Source organism: Ostrea edulis, chromosome 10, assembly GCF_947568905.1.
Source record: "Ostrea edulis chromosome 10, xbOstEdul1.1, whole genome shotgun sequence".
Lineage (NCBI taxonomy): Eukaryota > Metazoa > Mollusca > Bivalvia > Ostreida > Ostreidae > Ostrea > Ostrea edulis.
Genome location: NC_079173.1, coordinates 1,852,920 through 1,875,463, shown reverse-complemented (window position 1 = coordinate 1,875,463; position 22,544 = coordinate 1,852,920). Strand labels below are relative to the sequence as shown.

At 35.8% G+C, this 22,544-nt stretch overlaps 1 protein-coding gene and 1 long non-coding RNA gene across 4 annotated transcripts; one reads left to right on the top strand and one right to left on the bottom strand.

Annotated features, from left to right (window-relative positions):
- Positions 1 to 281: 281 nt before the first annotated feature.
- Positions 282 to 9,841, bottom strand: LOC125655458 (uncharacterized). Of its 3 annotated transcripts, XR_008799190.1 has the most exons (9): positions 8,863 to 9,841; positions 6,984 to 7,361; positions 6,601 to 6,741; positions 6,045 to 6,131; positions 5,694 to 5,797; positions 5,054 to 5,339; positions 4,450 to 4,583; positions 2,788 to 2,847; positions 282 to 2,251 (listed from the first exon to the last, which is right to left on the bottom strand). It is a non-coding gene; the product is annotated as an uncharacterized LOC125655458 (long non-coding RNA). The 3 variants fall into 3 exon arrangements; XR_008799189.1 differs by having other exon boundaries at positions 6,601 to 7,361; XR_008799191.1 differs by lacking the exon at positions 6,984 to 7,361 and having other exon boundaries at positions 8,863 to 9,671.
- A 10,332-nt stretch (positions 9,842 to 20,173) lies between these two features.
- Positions 20,174 to 22,237, top strand: LOC125655451 (E3 ubiquitin-protein ligase TRIM36-like). Its single transcript, XM_056151636.1, has one exon. The coding sequence runs from the start codon at positions 20,174 to 20,176 to the stop codon at positions 21,833 to 21,835; it is 1,662 nt and encodes a 553-aa protein (XP_056007611.1). The 3' UTR covers positions 21,836 to 22,237.
- The last annotated feature ends 307 nt before the right edge of the window (positions 22,238 to 22,544 follow it).

Here is a 22,544-nt window from a genome sequence, read left to right as displayed (position 1 = left end):
ATGTCCTTCTATTAAGGATGTTTTAAGAAAAGTGTAATAAAACTTGTTCATGTGCTCCTGGAGAGAAAGTTGAAAATAACAACGTCTGTAAAACGTGATATACATTAACTGAACAGACTTTGATCACAAACCCATTTGAGCTTCTGGCTCAGATGAGCTAAACATCACTTGGTTTTTCTTATTAAAGTCACAAATTAAAATAATTTGCTTCAATACAAAAAAATCACAATGTAATAATCTTTCTGTGAGCTTTAAAAATTTCAGATAAATATAACAGGAAATGAAGAATTCTCTATGTTTATTTTTTGATCTGTTGGGAAATCAAAACTGTACATAATTAAAAAAAACAACAGGATTCAGCTGTAAAAGCTTTGCTGTATTTTAAATGTGATTCAACATCACATTGAAATAACACATGAAAGATGTACATTATAGTAGTACATGTTCTATACACTGAGTCAACAAACAAGCAACCATGTATACACAATTGTATACATTAAAACAGCTCTAATACTGTAAACGTATTACATTTGGTTGTGTATTCTTTTTAGCGCCTTTGGCGGAAAGCAACTACCGCTCATTCAAATACAACGCTAAATGTCTTACACTCTACACATAAATAAAACAAGAGGCCCATGGGCCACATCGCTCACCTGAGTCACCTTGGTCCATATCAGAAGATTTTCCATATCTATTTGCATGTAAAACCGTAGTCCCTATTATGGCCCCAAACCTATCCCTGGAGGCCATGGTTTTTGCAAACTTGAATCTACACTATGTCAGAAAGCTTTCATGTAAATATGAACTTCTTTGGCCCAATGGTTCATATAAATCTCAGCTTTTCTGGCTTACTGGTTCTGGGAAGATTTTTAAAGATTTTTCCTATATATTTGTATGTAAAACTTTGACCCCCTATTGTGGCCCCATCCGACCCCCAGGGGCCATGATCTTATCAATTTATAATCTGCACTATATCAGGAAGCTTTCATATAAATCTCAGCTTTTCTGGCTCAGTGGTTCTTGAGAAGAAGATTTTAAAAGATTTTTCCTATAAATTTGTATGTAAAACTTTGATGCCCCCCTTAAGGCCCCATCCAATCCCCGGGGTCCATGATTTTAACAAACTTGAATCTGCACTATATTAAAAAAAAACAAAAAAAACAAAAAAAAACAACAACAAAAACAAAAACAAAACAACAAAAAACAAACAAAAACAACTTTGACCCCCTATTCTGGCCCCATCCGACCCCCGGAGGCCATTATTTTAACAATTTAGAATCTGCATTATATAAGGAAGCTTTCATATAAATCTCAGCTTTTCTGGCTCAGTGGTTCTTGACAAGAAGATTTTTAAAGATTTTCCCTATATATTTGTATGTAAAACTTTGATCCCCTATTGTGGCCCCATCCGACCCACGGGGGCCATGATTTTAACAATTTAGAATTTACATTATATAAGGAAGCTTTCATATAAATCTCAGCTTTTCTGGCTCAGTGGTTCTTGAGAAGAAGATTTTTAAAGATTTTCCCTATATATTTGTATGTAAAACTTTGATCCCCTATTGTGGCCCCATCCGACCCCCGGGGGCCATGCTTTTAACAATTTACAATCTGCACTACCTAATAAAGCTTATCTATAAATTTCATCTTTTCTGGCCCAGTGGTTCTTGAGAAGAAGATTTTTTAATGACCCTACCCTATTTTTACCTTTTCTTGATTATCTCCCCTTGGAAGGTGGCCTGGCCCTTTATTTTAACAATTTAGAATTCCCTTTACCTAAGGATGTTTTGTGCCAACTGTGGTTGAAATTGGCCCAGTGGTTGTTGAGAAGAAGTTGAAAATGTGAAAAGTTTACAGACGGACGGACGCCGGAATATGGGTGATCAGAAAAGCTCACTTGGGCTTTCAGCTCAGGTGAGCTAAAAACAAAAAGGAATTCGCTAAATCAAATTCACGCTAACTTGTTCAAAAATCAATTTCCACCAAATATCGTACACGCTGAATATAATACATTTACAGTAAATATATGCATACATTTAAATTTCACTTGTTACATTTTCTAGTTGTATAGGCCTAATATGTAAATTATATTAGATAAGAGGGTTTTTGTCCATCTGTGTCTCTTAATTTCTGTATTCTGCTGATATTTTTAAGCATCACCAATTTTCTATTCATATGCTCTTTTGGCAAATCATCGATATGCTGGGAATCAATCTACACAATCACTTAACCTGGAGACATACTGTCGCACCTAAAACAAATATGAAAATTCTTGATTTTAATAGATAAATAAATTATAAACCATGTGTTCAGAGCCATTCACTATTTTTTTTTATGTAAAAGTACATGTATTTCACTTAGATATTTAGTACTAGCTGCTAAAAACAGTAATGAAATTCAAGTAATGCTTTGGGGTATATGTAGAATTTTTTCATCATTTCAAAAAATGAATGCACACAACTAGCACAGTATAATATTTACTTTTAACATGTTTAAAGAACTGACTAATTATGAATCCTGACAACAATTTTGTTAAACTAATCAAAATGGATTTTGCTTTCCGACACGACTGTCAAGGGAAAGTTTGTTTAACATGTTTAAGGAAATAATTTCACTATATGTTACTACATGTATATAGCTTTAATTAAATTAATTAATTAAATAGACTGTCATCAGATAATTAATGAAAGAGAAAATAAAGATTAATTCTTGGGCAAAAATTTGAGATCAGAAAAAAGACGCCTTATGCGGCATTTAAGAGAGAAAATTGACAGTAAACACACCTACCTCAAAATACACGTGGGTTTCACATGTTGACAAACATCCAGGAAGTTGCATCATGCACACCTGAAAAAAGAATTCCCTTTAATTCAGTGGGACAATTCCAATAAAGTTATAGTATTCCTAGTAAATGAGCCCAAAATTAATACTGTAGGCCTAAAATAGGATGCCGAAAAAAGAAAAAAGAACAGAAATTCTCTCTATATATAGAACTACAATTGACTAAGTTCATTTTGATTGGCTATTTCCTTGCGCAAGACCTTTAAGATGACTAAAAGTTAATTAAATTAAATGAAATTTGCAGAAAAATGTCTATTAGTTATTTATCTCTCATATACTAGTGCATCAAAATCTATTTTTGACCCTAAGGGATGAAAAATAGGAGATAACTCTTCCAAACAGATTTCAGAATTTTAGGCTAAATTTCTGGTCAAATTGATCTCCAGTATTTCATTTTCAAAACACAAAAAAATCTAATGAGTGAATTATTTAGGAAAAAAATTGGAATGATATGCAAGCTGAGATGTTGGAGTTTGTGTCCATCTGCATAAAAGTTTTTTTAACTCTAATTAACAAGCCCTAATTAACTAAGAAATAGGAAGTTTACTGATTTATAAGGAAGTAATTAGCAAAAAATTGTCAATCTTAATTCTAAACAAAGTCAAGGACTGGAAACAAGAGGCCCATGGGCCACATTGCTCACCTGAGTCACCTTGGTCCATATCAGAAGATTTTCCATATCTATTTGCATGTAAAACGGTAGTCCCTATTATGGCCCCAAACCTATCCCTGGAGGCCATGGTTTTTGCAAACTTGAATCTACACTATGTCAGAAACCTTTCATGTAAATGTGAACTTCTTTGGCCCAATGGTTCTTGAGAAGAAGATTTTTAAAGATTTTCCCTATATATTTGTATGTAAAACTTTGATCCCCTATTGTGGCCCCATCCTACCCCAGGGGGGCATGATTTTAACAAACCTGAATCTGCACTATATCAGAAAGCTTTCATATAAATCTCAGCTTTTCTGGCTTAGTGGTTCTGGGTAGAAGATTTTTAAAGATTTTCCCTATATATTTGTATGTAAAACTTTGATCCCCTATTGTGGCCCCATCCGACCCCCGGGGGCCATGATTTTAACAATTTAAAATCTGCATAATATAAGGAAGCTTTCATATAAATCTCAGCTTTTCTGGCTCAGTGGTTCTTGAGAAGAAGATTTTTAAAGATTTTTCCTATATATTTGTATGTAAAACTTTGATCCCCTATTGTGGCCCCATCTGACCCCCGGGGGCCATGATTTTAACAATTTACAATCTGCATTATATAAGGAAGCTTTCATATAAATTTCATCTTTTCTGGCCCAGTGGTTCTTGAGAAGAAGATTTTTTAATGACCCTACCCTATTTTTACCTTTTCTTGATTATCTCCCCTTGGAAGGTGGCCTGGCCCTTTATTTTCACAATTTAGAATTCCCTTTACCTAAGGATGTTTTGTGCCAACTTTGGTTGAAATTGGCCCAGTGGTTGTTGAGAAGAAGTTGAAAATGTGAAAAGTTTACAGACGGACAGACGGACGGACGCCGGAATACGGGTGATCAGAAAAGCTCACTTGAGCTTTCAGCTCAGGTGAGCTAAAAATGGTGCCAAGAAAGACTTCAATGACGTACCATGGAGCTTTGATAACAGTGATCACTGATAAATGGCTGGTGATTAAGATAAGTGGTTCTTTAGCAGTAGGGAGTGATGAGGCTTTTCCATCAGTCATCAAAGAATGGAGTTTCTCTTAGAAGACCAGGCAGCTCTAAAATAAATAAACAAGACAAAAATTTACAATACATAAACATGCACACCACAACACAATAGTATATTCTTAGAAAAGGTCTGCAAGTGTACAGTTAAATAATAATCATGCCAAAGAAGGGACCAAAGTGGTTGCATCAACATCAATTAAAAAAGGAAGTATTCCTCACAACAAGGGCCAGCATAGTACAGGGACCACCGGCCCAGTCCAATCTCTAGTACCCATAAGAAGGCTAAGTAAAGAAGAGTTTCAGGATGTTGTATGGCCACAGAAGAATGGAATGTTTGCAGTTACCGATGCTGAGAGCCGAAGCAGTGAAATGAAGATTTTGCGACCCGGACCAAGTGAAGTCCAGCCTGTAGACTCCAACATGGACGCTGTGTCAGATGACCCAAACTCAAAACCATACAAAGTACTTCACCAAGAGAAGACTGCTAAATTGTGAAATAATGCTTTTAAAGAACACTCACAGAAGTTTACAGACTGTAATGGTTCACTGGACTGGAACCAGCATGGGGAGGAAAAACGAGGCCTGGCATGGATCCTTTCCATCCGATGTAAGAAGTGCCACTATACAAGTCGCCGTGAAAAGCTGTATGAAGAGGTGGGGAGATCCAGAAGGGGACGCAGAGCTGCACAGCTAAATGTGGCTATGGCTGTCGGTCACATGGGTACCAGCCTTACTACAGAGGGTATGCGTGGTATGCTTCTTGGCGCAAATATTGAACCAGCATCAGCTACCAACATGCAGCAGACCTGCAACAAAGTGGGAAAAATTATCACAGATGTGAATAAAACCAGCATGAAGAAAATAAGGCAGGCAGGGTGATGACCGTCCACTAGACATTTCCCATTATACCAGTGATGGGGATAGTGCCGCTGCATCCGGGGCATCTGAAAAACAAGAACATGTCATCGAAAACCTTAAAGACTTGCGTCATTTCTTTGACTCTCAAAGAAAACAGACAGCTAAGGTGCTGTTCAGCAGTCACATGTTTCCCGGAAGATCCAAAGCCATAAAAGAATACATGCAGAGATTTGCCTTAGATCTGAAGCTTCGAAGTAGGACAGAGTACAAGAATTGCTACAAACACTACTCCGGAGACTTACCTTTGATGAAGCAGGCCATGTCTACTGCTGTCCGTTCTATCATAAGCTGCTACCAAGGACAGTGCGGAAAATCCTGTCAACTTCATTCCTTTTCCTGTCGCGGACTGAAAAGCAAAAAGTGAAAATCTTCAGTGTTGCCTAGTGACTTTGAATTAAACATGACAGAAGACAAATGTTTGTTAAAAGACTGTATAAATTTGACTTTAGGACCAAATAATCTTGATAAAATTAAATATCATACTTCTACACAAAAATCTGAATCTGTGATTAGGGCATATTAAAAATCAAATCCAAAATGTATTACAAGTAGTAGAAATTTTGAAAGGAGAATACATAAAGTTGTGCACTCACTGAATGGGGGGTCATGGAAAATCAACATTGGAACTTTGTGAATCTGTAGGGGCACCTGTTGTAAAAGGAAGTAGAGTGGTCCATCATCTAAAACAACAACAAAATAGGCAAAATTACTTTAAAATGAAACAAAAACTTTTAAAATATAAATATCAACGAAAATACTACAGATCTAAGAGATATCAGCTCTAAGATAAAAAATCAAAAGACACTTACAGTAAATCACTAACAGATCCAAAATTAAAAAGAAAGTTGTAAGTGTGAAAAAAAAGGGCGGGGGCATTGATGATGTGTATCATTTGTGTATGTAATTTAAATGTATGAAATTTGTATTTAATACATATTCTGTAAATTGTGTTGCATGTAATAAATGTTATGTTTTATCATGAACTGTTTCTATTCAACTGCGTCTATGAGGATATGTATAAATGATGTATAATCGTATTGTAAAATGTGACATTTTCTTATACGAGGAAGTCTGTACAAGTAAATTTGTTCTATTTTTTATTATTCATTTTAATAAAGTTATTTAAAATAATTATCATGTATTTCTTACCTGTCTGATGAACACAACAAAGATTACAGAGGTGATTGGTAGAAATACGGGTATACGGGTGTCAAAACTCTCTGTTGATGACATGACAGCATCCTGCATTGCTTATCCACCATTATTGATCTTTAACAGGGGAGGCTACTCCTGAAATCAGAGAAATTGCAGTCAAAATGAACGTTACCTGTTACTCTTAAGGTCTCACACAAGGAAATAATTTCACTATATGTTACTATATAGCTTTAATAAAATTAATTAATTAAATAGACTGTCATCAGATATTTAATGAAAGAGAAAATAAAGATTAATTCTTGGGCAAAAATTTGAGATCAGAAAAAAGACGCCTTATGCGGCATTTAAGAGAGAAAATTGACAGTAAACACACCTACCTCAAAATACAAGTTCCCTTTAATTCAGTGGGACAATTCCAATAAAGTTATAATATTCCTAGTAAATGAGCCCAAAATTAATACTGTAGCCCTAAAATAAGATGCCAAAAAAGAAAAAAAGGAAAAGAAATTGTCGCTATATATATATGTAACAGGAAAGGAGAAAATGTATGGCTGTAACGGGAATCGAACCCGGGACCCCTGCATCACTAGTCAGGTGCTCTACCGACTGAGCTACCCAGGCCGATATCCACAGCCAGAACCATTACATTCCTCCCTCCTTAAATTGTCTTCGCCCTCGAAGACGCAACCCAAGTTCTTATTTGCCCCTGGGAGGACTTTCACCTCCAAGTCCAGGGGTGGTTAACGGCACCAAATCTGTAACAGGAGATGAGAAAATGTATGGCAGGACCGGGAATCGAACCCGGGACCCCTGCATCACTAGTCAGGTGCTCTACTGACTAAGCTACCCAGGCCGATATCCATGGCCCAAACCATTACATATAGAACTACAATTGAATAAATCATTTTGATTGGCTATTTCCTTGCGTAAGACCTTTAAGTGTATATTAATTGTAAACTTTGGCAGCATGAAGTGTGCATTTATGACTGAGAGAATAATTTAACTCTAGAGGCTAGCTTATAAATCATTAAAGATAAAATATTTCAACATTTATGACATTTGAGAAAGGTAATAATGGCTTAGAAAACTTTTTTTGCGTAATTATGGTCACCTTTTTTTAAACATTAAACTTTATGACTCAACACTATACCAAGGTTAAAAAAATTTTTCTTGACAAACATGTTTATCCATATGATATAATTTTGTAAACAAATGTTTGCAACTCATGTATTCATTCCAGAATATGCTTGTTTAAGTTTTGGGGTGCTCTAATCCAACATACCTCTAACTCTAACCCCTGCTTTTATATTGTGACATGTGCGGGGTTAGAGTCAGAGGTATCACAGATTTGGAGTGCTCATAATATGTATTATGGGCACTTATGAATAAAATTAGGGGAGGGGGGGGGGGGGGGCAATACTACATGAACTTGGTTGCCCCTGAAATTTTTTTTGGAAAGTTTGTGCATGGGGCATTTCCGTTTTGGGACAAAGCGACTTAGTAACCATTCAACATAAACAATATTGAATATAGTATTCTAGCCTGTGTATTGTTGAACTTTTGCATATTTTGTTTAAAGAATGACAGACAAAAAATTAATAAGGATTCGTAACAAATTCTTTTATCTTCATTCAAAAGTGGTAAAGTGGTTAGACAGTATCTTTCAAGAGTCATGAAATAAGGGACTCCTTACATAGTCCGAGATAACATACATACATACATGATGTTTAACATTTCATCGTGTAAAAACATTGCATTTTGTTAATTATTTAAATAAATTGCACATTAAATATCAAAATCGGAAAAAAGCCTGGAAAACGTCAGATATTTTGGAATACTCCTTATAATGCGAATGAATTTTGTCATTGAGTGAATGAAGACCGAGCATATAAACAAGGTCTCATGTCACGCAAAAAAGATCTCCCCTTTCAGTGAACCTAGGACAGCAGAGAATAAATCTAAATTTGCACTCTCCTAATAGCATTTGTGGAGTCCATGAATGAAAATTTCACGAGGGAATTTTAACAAACAAATACACCTCTCCCACTAAAAACAAACTTTTAAAAAAACAGTAAAATTTATACAAGTATTTATAATGTAAAAGCTAAATCATGGGGAATTTGAGAATGTCATTAGAAAGCTTATGAACACAGTATCGACATTAAATAAAAATCAGTGTGCGTGTACGCAAAATACTGACATTTTAATACCACTCTATCTGTCTGTGTGGATTTTAGATAAGTAAAACGTTCTAACCTTTTTAGCAACGTCCAATTCCATCACACATTAAAGTGTCACCATTAACTTTTCCTTACTAGTTACAATATCACTGGGGACAGTTTATAAATATATCTGCACTGTATCTTTATGTGTTTATCAATCCATTGCAAATATGACCGTCAGAATTTTCTCGTAGTCGAAACTTGGTAAACAATTCAGACAACAATATATCCTTCGTTAGTATTGACTAATGCTCCAAGTGCGTAATCGAGGGCAGTTCATGTGCTCGAAGCTGTACAATGAATATACATGTCTACATACGGTGATAAAATGTACACATCACAATTTGATTTCGGCATTCTCTAGCCTTCCCACAATGCCTCTCGTGAATGTTTACATCCAGGAGGCCCCGTAAAGACTTGCTCTGCACTGATAACATACATACATACATGATGTTTAACAGTTCATCGTGTAAAAACATTGCATTTTGTTAATTATTTAAATAAATTAAAAAAGAGAAGTCGAATCAAAACAATGTATTTAAATCAACTATCTAAGCACTACACAAGCATGAGGCCCCGAAACAGCTTGGCGGGCTTGTACAGACAACTTGTTCCTGTACGATTCTCACACATTTCTTTTATGAAATAGAAATAAATATAGCACAAAGCTTGTTTCTTATCATACCAAATGACAAGATTTGATATCCTAAAGATTATTTCATTCAAACTTTTTCAATATATGTCAACATTTTTAAGTATTAAAAAAAACACGTTTATGAGCTGCTGACCCCTAAATATAGGGGCCAGCCCCTTTTTCTTGATTTCATTCGAAAGCTCTTGTAATTACACACAACTTTTGTTCTATGTGTCTTACCGAATTAATACCAGCTTAAAGTTAAAAAGTTTAGCCAATAATTTTAACTTCCTGCACAACTACAATACCTTACCTACATTTTCTCCAATTTTCTTGCTGATATCATTTGTAGTTCCTGAGATTTCTGCTGGACAAAAGACCCCCCGAAATTCTTGGCACGCTGGTTTTGGCTATATTTAGATCTAAAACTTCATAGTTATTTCGGATTTCAAACATTTCGGTTGAGCATCACTGAAAAGACATTATTTGTCGAAATGCGCATCTGGTGCATCAAAATTGGTACCATGTAAGTTTTACATAATGAACAACTAGTCGAGAGTCCGGACTTTACAACAAATAGTCGAGAGTCCAGACTTTACAACAAATAGTCGAGAGTCCAGACTTTACAACAAATAGTCGAGAGTCCGGACTTTACAACAAATAGGCGAGAGTCCAGACTTTACAACAAATAGTCGAGAGTTCAGACTTTACAACAAATAGGCGAGAGTCCAAACTTTACAACAAATAGTCGAGAGTTCAGACTTTACAACAAATAGTCGAGAGTCCAGACTTTACAACAAATTGTCGAGAGTCCGGACTTTACAACAAATAGTCGAGAGTCCACACTTTACAACAAATAGTCGAGAGTCCAGACTTTACAACAGATAGTCGAGAGTCCGGACTTTACAACAAATAGTCGAGAGTCCGGACTTAACAACAAGTAGTCGGGAGTCCGGACTTTTCAACAAATAGTCGAGAGTCCAGACTCTACAACAAATAGTCGAGAGTCCGGACTTTACAACAAATAGTCGAGAGTCCGGACTTTACACTGTTTCTTGCAAGGTGAAGATAAAGCACATTAATTTGTACATGTACACTGTACGTCATAGAGCGTATTAATTTGTGTACGTACGTTATAAAGTGCATTAATTTGTACATGTACGTCATAAAGCGCATTATTTTGTACAGGTACGTCATAAAGAGCATTAATTTGTGTACGTACGTCATAAATCGCATTAATTTGTACATGTACGTTACAAAGCGCATTAATTTGTACACATTAATTTGTACATGTACGTGATAAAGCGCATTAATTTGTACAAGTACGTCATAAAGCGCATTAATTGTACATGTACGTCATAAAGTGCATTAACTTGTACATGTACGTCATAAAGCGCATTAATTTGTGTACGAACGTCATAAAGCACATTATTTTGTACATGTACGTCATAAAGCACATTATTTTGTACATGTACGTCATAAAGTGCATTAATTTGTACATGTTCGTCATAAAGCGCATTAATTTGTACATGTACGTTACAAAGCGCATTAATTTGTACACATTAATTTGTACATGTACGTCATAAAGTGCATTGATAGTACATGTACGCCATAAAGCGCATTAATTTGTGCAGGAATTACGCCATAAAGCGAATTAAGTACATGTACGTCATAAAGCGCATTAATTTGTGTACGTACGTCATAAAGCGGATTATTTTGTACATGTACGTCATAAAACGCATCAATTTTTACACATTAAATTTTACATGTACGTCTTTAAGCGCATTAATTGTATATGTAGGTCATGAAGTGAATTAATTTGTACATGTACGTCATAAAGTGCATTATTTTGTACATGTACACTGTACGTCATAAAGAGCATTGATTTGTACACATTAAATTGTACATGTACGTTATAAAGTGCATTAATAGTATATGTAGGCCATGAAGTGCATTAATTTGTACATGTACGTCATAAAGCGTATTAATTTGTGTACGTACGTTATAAAGTGCATTAATTTGTACATGTACGTCATAAAGCGCATTATTTTGTACATGTACGTCATAAAGCGCATTAAATTGTACATGTACGTCATAAAGAGCATTAATTTGTACATGTACGTCATAAAGAGCATTAAATTGTACATGTACGTCATAAATCGCATTAATTTGTACATGTACGTTATAAAGCGCATGAATTTGTACACATTCATTTGTACATGTACGTCATAAGCGCATTAATTTTGTACATGTACGTTATAAAGCGCATTAATTTGTACATGTACATTATCAAGCGTATTAATTTGTACACATTAATTTGTACATGTACGTCATAAAGCGCATTAATTTGTACATGTACGTCATAAAACACATTAATTTGTACACATTAATTTGTACATGTACGTCATAAAGCACATTCATTTGTGTACGTACGTCATAAATCGCATTAATTTGTACATGTGCGGTATAAAAGCGCATTAATTTGTACACATTATTTGTACATGTACGTCATAAAGCGCATTAATTTGTACAAGTACGTCATAAAGCGCATTAATTGTACATGTACGTCATAAAGTGCATTCATTTGCACATGTACGTCATAAAGTGCATCATTTGTGTACGTACGTCATAAAGCGCATTATTTTGTACATGTACGTCATAAAGTGCATTAATTTGTACATGTACGTCCATAAAGCGCATTGATTTGTACATGTACGTCCTAAAGCGCATTAATTTGTACACATTAATTTGTACATGTACGTCATAAAGCGCATTGATTGTACATGTACGTCCTAAAGCGCATTAATTTGTACACATTTATTTGTACATGTACATCATAAAGCGCATTAATTTGTAGATGTACGTCATAAAGCGCATTAATTTGTAGATGTACGTCATAAAACACACTAATTTGTGCACGTACGTCACCCAGTGCATTAATTTGTACATGTACGTCATAAAGCGCATTAATTTGTACACATTAATTTGTACATGTACGTCATAAAGCGCATTGATTGTACATGTACGTCCTAAAGCGCATTAATTTGTACACATTTATTTGTACATGTACATCATAAAGCGCATTAATTTGTAGATGTACGTCATAAAGCGCATTAATTTGTAGATGTACGTCATAAAACACACTAATTTGTGCACGTACGTCACCCAGTGCATTAATTTGTACATGTACGTCATAAAGTGCATTGATTTGTACACATTAATTTGTGCACGTACGTCACACAGCGCATTAATTTGTTCCTGTACGTTATAAAGCGCATTAATTTGGTACCAATGCAATAAAATTGAAGAATATCATTAATAAATGTAAAATTCCATCACTATTGAAGGTGTCTTTATCAATAAAAACCACGTATGAACTTATTCTATGTTTCCCAAACACACAATATAATTGAACCGAATGTCCGATAACAACCGAATGTCCAATAACAACCGAATGTCCAATAACAACCGAATGTCCAATAACAACCGAATGTCCGATAACAACCGAATGTCCAATAACAACCGAATGTCCAATAACAACCGAATGTCCAATAACAACCGAATGTCCAATAACAACCAAATGTCCGATAACAACCGAATGTCCAATAACAACCGAATGTCCAATAACAACCGAATGTCCAATAACAACCGAATGTCCAAATGTCCAATAACAACCGAATGTCCAATAACAACCGAATGTCCAATAACAACCGAATGTCCATTAACAACAGAATGTACGATAACGCGTTCATCCGTGTGATAAAGAACATTTAATATTTTCTGCATAGTCTGTTAAATTGTGATATTGATTTATTTAAAGTAAAAAATCAAAGGGTTTTAGAAAATTACACATAAAATACACAATAATATGTATTAGTGATTAGTTTGAAGTTAACGTTTGCATACAATCTCTTTTTAGGGAATTTAAAAGCAATTCTCTGTAACGACCAAAATATTGCGGCACGCACTGAAAAAATTCTACTATAAATGTCATCATTCATTGAATTACATAAACTCTTTAAAATTGTTGTTACACTTGTTCTGAAAAGTGACTCGTTTCCATAGTAACGGACTATTTATATAGAAAAAAAACACAGGCAAATTGGAGTTTTGGAAAATTTTCATTTCAAGTTAATCAAAATATCACGGATAGTTGATAAGCAATTTTATGTAACATGTTGTTACAGAGTAGTGCAGATTTTTATCAATATGTAAATCCATCTGGAAATAGAGTCATTATTGTAGCACAGCTCATAATGCAGGCTCAAATGACCAAAATTTAGCAGTTTTACTGTGTAATTTGACCAAACCCTGAGCAAAAAGCCAGTCATATGAAAGATAATAAAATATAAATTTAAGAAGGTAAATAAGTGACATGATGCAGATCAAACAATCAATTTTATAATAGAAATTTGGTATGGAAAATATGAATTGGTTGAATTTTGCACATTGAGTCATCTCCCTTTGCGCACATTGTGTATCGATTTTATAGCAAGCTCTGTTGGGGGAAAAAGAGAGTCTAGAAAATGTATCGAGTTCAAGTGACAGCAATGATAAGGAACATGTATATGTTACTGTAATACTTGAAATGTTTGGTGCACCTGTAGAATACATCTATGTGAAACTTGCATGAACCATAAACCAAGGCCACGCACTTGCAAAGAATATTAAAAGACAGCAAACGTGGTTTATATTGACTTTTTTTTACATCACACACACTGCGGGGTGTTGGGAGGGGGTGACTGTATGAAGGGTAGAGATAACGAACAGTTATCAATCTCATGACTCCTATATATATATTCTTTATTGCTTAAGAGATATGTCTTATCACATCAATTTCATAAATACATGTACATAAAAATTACATTGTATGGCAGTGTACTAATTCAAGCGAGCAACGGAGAATGACTTAAACAAGGTTTTCTCGCAACTTAAGTGCAAGACATAAATATTTCCTTAAATTACAAAGTTCGTGTACATTATGAACACTTAATAATTGTACAAATTTGAAAACAGATGGTTTTTGCCAATAATACTTTTTGATATATCGATGTCGAAATTCCTCGTAATGAGGACTTAATATAAAGTGGTATTCGTCCTCTATGTCATTTTTACAAAATTTACACACTCTATTTTCTCTCAATATATTGTTATGGCGGTCTGTTTCAATTTCAGCAATACAAAATAGAAAGTTGGGCAAACACGTACCCTTTGGATATACCAGAAGTGGGATCAGGTGCCTAGGAGGAGTAGACATCCCCAGAGAGAGAGAGAGAGAGAGAGAGAGAGAGAGAGAGAGAGAGAGAGAGAATTATCTTTTAATTTAACTTGAATTTAAATTTTTACATTTAGACACCTGAATGTCACTACATGTGTGTTAAAATTGATGTCAATTTGAAAGAGAGAGAATATGTTAGAAAAGGAGAGAGAGAGAGAGAGAGAGAGAGAGAGAGAGAGAGATATCTTTTAATCCTTTAGTATAACATGAATATAACTTGTGTGTTTGGACACTACATGAATGTCACTACATGTGTATAAGAATCTATGTGTATACTGGTATGTGTGTCTTAGAAAGAGTGAAAGGAAGTAAACATCAGGATTCACCTGCATTTCAAATTAAAGTACTCTTTTGCTTTTAGGGAAAATGTCCAAGCATGATGAGAAAATAGGGAACTGCGCCATTGTTTCACTTACAGAAACCAATGTTGAGGAGGTATAAAACAAATTAATTACTTCTTGCAACTATAACATTAAAAATGAGAGAGAGAGAGAGAGAGAGAGAGAGAGAGAGAGAGAATCATTTTTTTTATATTTTGACACGTGAATGTCACTACATGTGTGTAAAAATTGGTGTTATTTTGAAAGAGAGAAGAGGTTAGAAGAGAGAGAGAGAGAGAGAGAGAGAGAGAGAGAGAGAGAGAGAGAGAGAGAATCAATTTTGTTTTATTTTGGCACCTGAATGTCACTACATTTGTGTAAAAATTGGTGTAAAAATTGGTGTCATTTTGAAAGAGAGAGAAGAGGTTATAAAATGAGAGAGAGAGAGAGAGAGAGAGAGAGAGAGAGAGAGAGAGAGAGAGAGAGAAGCAGCAAGCATTCTTTACTATTACATAAATATTTCTTTTTACATTTTAATTGATTGATTGATTGATTAATTATTGTTTAACGTCCCTCTCGAGAATATTTCACTCAAATGAAGACGTCACCGGTGAAGGACTGCATTATAATATTATGATCGGTGATATGACATTTTTAAAAACGGTTTCTATGCAAGCTTTGTGTATTCCATTGTTATAGATAAACTCTGAAGTTACATATTTTATCAAAAATACGTCCGAAATACCCAAGGACCTGTTTCAAAGCACACTATCAAATACATGTAGATTATAGATGAACTGCAGATCACCCATCAATTATATATAAGCGTTCATCCATTTGAAATTTGGGAGCAAAAAAGCAGAACACTACATGTGTTTTCTTCATATCCGCTGAAAGAAATGCAGATTTTATTATATAGAATCAACGGAATCACCACGGATGTTCACCGGAGAGGACAGGAAAGCGGAATTCTGACGGGATCAGAACAAATTAGAAAGAATTTTAGCGGAATTTTACTCCCGGAGAAATTTTTAACATGTCAAGATTTTTCAGTTGATAAGCCCAATCTCTGCAGACCTGGATGAACATGCCGGGGGTTACTATGTCTTGGAAATCCTCTAATTCTGATCAGCGGCGGGAACTGTGTACTCATACGGATATCCAAGCAATTTCGAAAGGGGGGAGACAAATTGCGCCCTCCCCCCCCCCCCCCCCAATCAGCCATTTTTATAGGGTGCTAAACCTGGAATTAATCTTAATCAATCACATCTTTTTGTAAATTTGCTTCCTCTACATTCTTCACACACACACACAGAGAGAGAGAGAGAGAGAGAGAGAGAGAGAGAGAGAGAGACTTTACTCTAGTGTGTTTCTACACGGTGATAGCAGGTGTACTGCATTTACTGTGATATGTGACAGTGCGGCGTTTTATTTTGGGTGTTTTGACAATTTAACACAATAGGCAGTGACGTAGCTGGGCTAGAAAGAGTGAGGGGCACCAAAGAAATCCACCTTAAACACATCTTAACTTAACAGGCAAAAACAAATATATATATATATATATATATAAAATATAAAAACACGTAGGATATCCTTCTGACACTCCAAAATCCTATTTCGTGGGGAGGGGTGTGTGTGTGAATTTACACTTCCCTTGTCACTTCTTTTTCTTTCTTTCTTTTTTTTTTTTTTTTTTTTTTTTTTTTTTTTTTATACACTTTATATACTTTGCTTGTATGCCATTTCCTACTGACTTCATTAATAAAGTTTCATGTATTTTCATTTCTCCCGAAGAAAATTTTGAAGAATTCAAGATTCATGGCGTCTGAAGGGTCTTCCGACTGAAATGACTCAAAACTGTTTTATTTGTGGGTACTAACTAACAATCCCAGTCTGATAAAGATGAGATCCTCCACCTGCTCCTTTGTTTTTATGTTGTAGAGACAATATGAAAACAAAGGAGCGGATTGGGGATCTTATTCTAATCAGATTGTAAAAAAGCCTTACTTAAGGAGGGGGGGGGGGGAAGGCACAACTATACTTCTTCCCCCCTTTGGAAAGTGTGGGGGCATGTGCCCCGGCTTTATCTTCCCCTACTCCCCTGTACTGTGTACGACATACTGCACTTTTGAACATTGCAATGGGGGATCCCCTTCAAATATAAATGAGATATAACTATTTTCACGTGAGAACATGCAATAAATAATGCTTTGAGTACTGAGAATCTGCATATTAGAATTGAGTATTTTATTAGGCGTGGTATATTCTCATTTGATCAATCTATGTTAATTTTGTGTTTAAAAAAATGAGGGGGCACAAACCTACTTGTGCCCCCCCCCCCATCTTCCAAAGGTGAGGGGGCACGTGCCCCCGTCCCCTTGTCCTACACCCCTGATAGGCATAAATGTTCCAGTGAAATGCTATAGTCTACCCAAAGTTACCGTTCGCATGCTCACTAATACCTCTACCAACACTTACTCATTTTTCAAAATTCTTGAAAAAACGATAATGATGCGTAAATGAAAGAAGCTATTGACTTCAGTTGCAAAAAATGTATGTCATTTCATCAGTTTTAAGAAGATTTCACGCCTCTCTGTGACACAAGAACTATTGTATTTAGACGCAGCAATTTTTCTACGGCTAGGGGGTCATTTTTCGACGTGAGACGTAGCTTTGTTAGGTTCGAGTACGCACGTGTTTACACAGGTTTAATTTTTGTGTAAATAAATGTTTGCAAAAAAATATATTCATATATATTTCTAGTTTTTAAAATCGGATAAAAAATTATTATTCCGTCGGGCCTTTTCTTTTTATAATGTATTCTACATGATATAAATAATGGTTAAATATTTTTTGTAAACTTATGGTGATCACAATGACTAACTCGACTTACCAGTAAAAAATCTTGGATTATTTGTTCAATACATGTTTTAATGTTTATTGTAATTATTTTGATGCTCAGTGTAGTGCAAATAAGACTTAATATTTATTTCATTTTCGTTTAAGCCCTAAATTCGAGGCTGATCGACAATTCTGTTTTTTAAATATACGCATGTCCTAAACTGGGTATCTAAAGCAGAGAAAAGTGCGATTGCTGTTGATTTCTGCTGGCGGCCGACATGCGTGTAAATTACTCCGCGGATCTGCAGCTTTTTCTCTTTAGACTGTTGTTAATACATTTCACGGAAAACTGACAGTTTTTAATTTGCAATTGAATTACAAGCATTAAACATAAATTTTCTTCATGGAGAAACGAATGTAAAAACCGAAATACAAGCCTTTCTAAAATAAAGCTTGCGATTCGGTTTTTATATTCATTTCTCCATGAACAAAATAATTTATATATATGTATGTAAAGCTTTTTCTTTTCCAATTTCAGTAATTGCGATAAAGTTAAACCTCCAAAATACAATAACAAGCATTATACTGTGATTTTTATTCAATAAATCACTGGAAGAAAGTTTTTTTTTTTTAAATTTCTGTTGTATTTCACTATTTCAACAAAACCTAAACTATTCAGGAAATAAAACTCGAACACCTAATGTAGAGTGATCTCGCATGCGCGAGTGCAACACAAGTTTAATTATAATATACACATGTACATAGACATCTGGAGGTTCATAATTCCACTCAACTCATTCTACAATAGAAAACAAAATATGTTAACTACATGTACATTGATATATAAAATCATGCGTAACGTATTTCATGGCATTCTCTCACCAGAGAGCACAGTACGCAATCTTCTCCTGGACGTACAATACGGGTAATTTACATGTTCTTTATCTGTACACAGGTGAGCGATTTATTGTAAATGTCTGTCAGGTAAATATGTCAGGTAAATATAGCTTGCGTAACGCTCCCTCTGGTGAGATAAGGATTCCATACCCCTACAAACAATTACATGTACTGACAAAAAATGTGTGGTGTGAGGCTTAAAGGCGGAGAAACGCTGAATTTCATTAATTAGGCACATATCATTTTTTTCACAGGGGGGGGGGGGGGGGGGGGGAGGCAGCCGGAGGGGGGGGGGGTGGTAATTAAAAAAAACTCCTCACAAGCAAGAACAAAAAAATTACCCCGCCTGCCAAATCCTTATTTTTTTTATACATGAATTCAATTCAAACCTCTAACTTCTAGATATATATAATGTGCTATTACGAATAGTTTGAAGGAGGTAAATTTTACATTAACACAAGAAGCTGTCAAACACTGAACTTTCATTCTTTTCCCTTAATGTATGTTTTATTTTTTATGCTTTGAAGTAAAATATACATAAAAAAAAACTTAATATCGCGATTTACCGTGCATAGGTAAAATATTTCACAACTGTATAGTTAATGGCACTTTACAAAGCGCCCTGTAATATAAAACTAAAAGCCACAGGTCTTCAGATATGACGATGAAAACAGAGTCATGGTGGGCGTTGTCAAAATAAAGAACCCTCACTGTTACGAGTCAAAACGAGGCCCCACTGAATGACACCCCCCCCCCCTCCCCAATGTTGTCAAGTAGACCTTGCACATTTTTCTTTTGTACCTTAAACGTAATATTATTTGTGTGCACGGGGCGGAATTTCAATAAGTATAATCAAAGATTGCAGTTATTCATTGTATACATATTTAATTGCATTTTATTTTTTGATGAAAGGAAATTCTATCTTCTGACGTAAATGTTGACACAGCTACTTAACGTGAATTAGGTCAGCGATAACACGCAGACAGTGTATACAGGCTGACACGCCGCACTGGTATTTAATTCTCAGGACTAGACGGAAGGTCGAAAGAACAGGGAGGCCATGTTGGATTTTAAGGTGAGACAGAATTATATATACGCATTCTGACATTGTAGGGTTAATAGTATCGATATTGCTGTGATTAATGAGATAGATCTGATCACTTAGATATTAATCTGTGATCAACGGAATCGATCTGCTCACTTCGTTACTAATTTCATAAAATTTCGATATCTTTTCATTTGAAATATTCAATGACCACTGCGTTTCATATCATACTGTAATTCTAGCTTCTCAATTGTTTTTACATGTCAACGTCTCTAATTAAGATTCTTTTTTTATTGACAGTAAAGTTCTCGTGTGATCCCGGCATCAGACATGCATCCCCGGCGCAGTGCTCAGGAAGTCCTACTGTGTGACCTCTGTGAAACTGTCCCCCTACAGAGTCATTGTGAAGTTTGTAATATCAATCTCTGTGTTAACTGTGTAGGAAAACATATCTCAGATTCGTCTAAAGATCACAAAGTCGTGCCCTTTTTACGCAGAAAGGCTACCCCTAACTACCCAAAATGTCTGAAACACGCCGATAAACACTGCGAACTTCACTGCGAGGAATGCAACATTCCTGTCTGTTCTACCTGCATCTCCTCAGGTAAACACAAAGGTCACGATATATCAGATATTCTGGAAAAACTCAGCGCTAAAACAAAAAGTTTACAAAAAGATCTAGAGGAATTAGAGAAGAGAATTTATCCCCGGTATGAAGAAATGGCGTCCGGTGTGCAAACTGAAAAAACCGAGTTAGAAACGAATTATGAGAAACTGACCACAGCCGCTGACCAACAAGGAGAACTCTTACACCGGGAGATTACCGCCATTGTCAACCAGCGGAAATCCGCCATTACGGAGATGAAAACTAAACATCTGGACGCGCTGAAGAAAAACACAGAAGAAATCACACAGAAAATGGCGGAACTCAAACAGATCATGTCCGACTTGAAATCAATCCTAAAATCAAATGACGTCTCCTTAACCTCTACTTACAAATCTAGGAATTCCGAATTTAGAACATTACCGCCTAAAGTCCGAGTTACAGTACCCAGTTTTTCTGCTCCGAAAATAAACAAAGATCAGCTCAATGAAATGTTTGGTTCTCTGCCGCCATTATCCATTAACACAGAACATGGCGACACAATCAAGTCAGCAGAAGCTGTATCGTCTCCTCCAGTCAAACCACTGCTTGATGAGCCGCGCGTCACCGCCACCATAGACACTGGGTATAACAAACTATACAGTGTTAGCTGTCTGAGTGAAGATCAAGTCTGGACATGCGGGAAGAACGAAACCATGAAGCTGCTCAACCTCCAGAGTAAACTACTGACATCAATAAAAACCAAGTCAGGGAACAGACCACGGGACATAGCAGTGACACGGGACGGAGATCTTGTTTATACTGACTATGATGATAACACTATAAACTTAATTAAGAATAAACAGATACAGACCGTGATCACACTACAGGGATGGAGACCTGGCTTTGTCTGCTGTACCGCGGATAACGACCTCCTGGTTACCATGGTCAGTGATTTCACACAATCCAAAGTCGTGCGTTACTCCGGCTCCACAGAGAAACAAAGCATTCAGTTTGATGATCAGGGGCGTCCTCTCTACTCATCTGGTGGTTATATCTATAAATACCTCAGTGAGAACAAGAACCTGGATATCTGTGTGGCTGACTATAGAGCTAGAGCAGTAGTGGTGGTCAATCAGTCAGGAAAACTCCGATTTAGATACACTGGTCATCCCTCTAATACCGAGCAATCATTTTATCCATTCGGCATCACTACAGACAGCCAGAGTCACATCCTGACAGCAGACGGTAACAATCACCGTATCCACATCCTAGATCAGGACGGACAGTTCCTCCGTTACATTCACTGTGATTTACTCGGTCCATGGGGTTTATGTGTGGACATCAGAGACAACCTCTTTGTGGCTGAGTTACACACTGCTAAAGTGAAGAAAATCCAATATCTATAAACACAGTGTTAATTACACAGCTCTACACAGTGTTAATTACATCTACCAACACAGTGTTAATTACATCTACCAACACAGTGTTAATTACACAGCTCTACATAGTGTTAATTACATCTACCAATACAGTGTTAATTACATGTCTAACCACAGAGTAACTTACAGTCCTGTGTTAATTACAACCCTGTGTTAATTACAGCCCCGTGTTAATTACAGCCCCGTGTTAATTACAGCCCCGTGTTAATTACAGCCCCGTGTTAATTACAGCCCTGTGTACATTACAGTCCTCTGTTTGTGATGTGTAACATGTACTTGTGTTTGTGAGTTTAACAGAACATTATTTTGTTTGTGAATTAATTTGTGTTTGATTTTACAATGTATATATTAGATAAACATGATACAGAGTTCAGTCTTACATTATTACTGAGTACTTACTTAGATTTGTAGTACTGTAACAGAGAGTGACCCCAAACGTCCGGTCTTCATCACAGATCTTCAGATTCAAGGTCACAGTCTTCTGTTTACCATCAATAACGTCTCACCACTTATCTAAATCTCCACCGTCCTACAAAATAAACAAAGTGTAATCATATCAAACTGAATTGTCAAGGATAGTCTGTGATATATTTACATGTTTACATAGATGTCAATGTTATGGGAAGGAAAAGAAGATATGGCTGAACTGGGAATCCAATCCAAGGTCCTTCGTTCC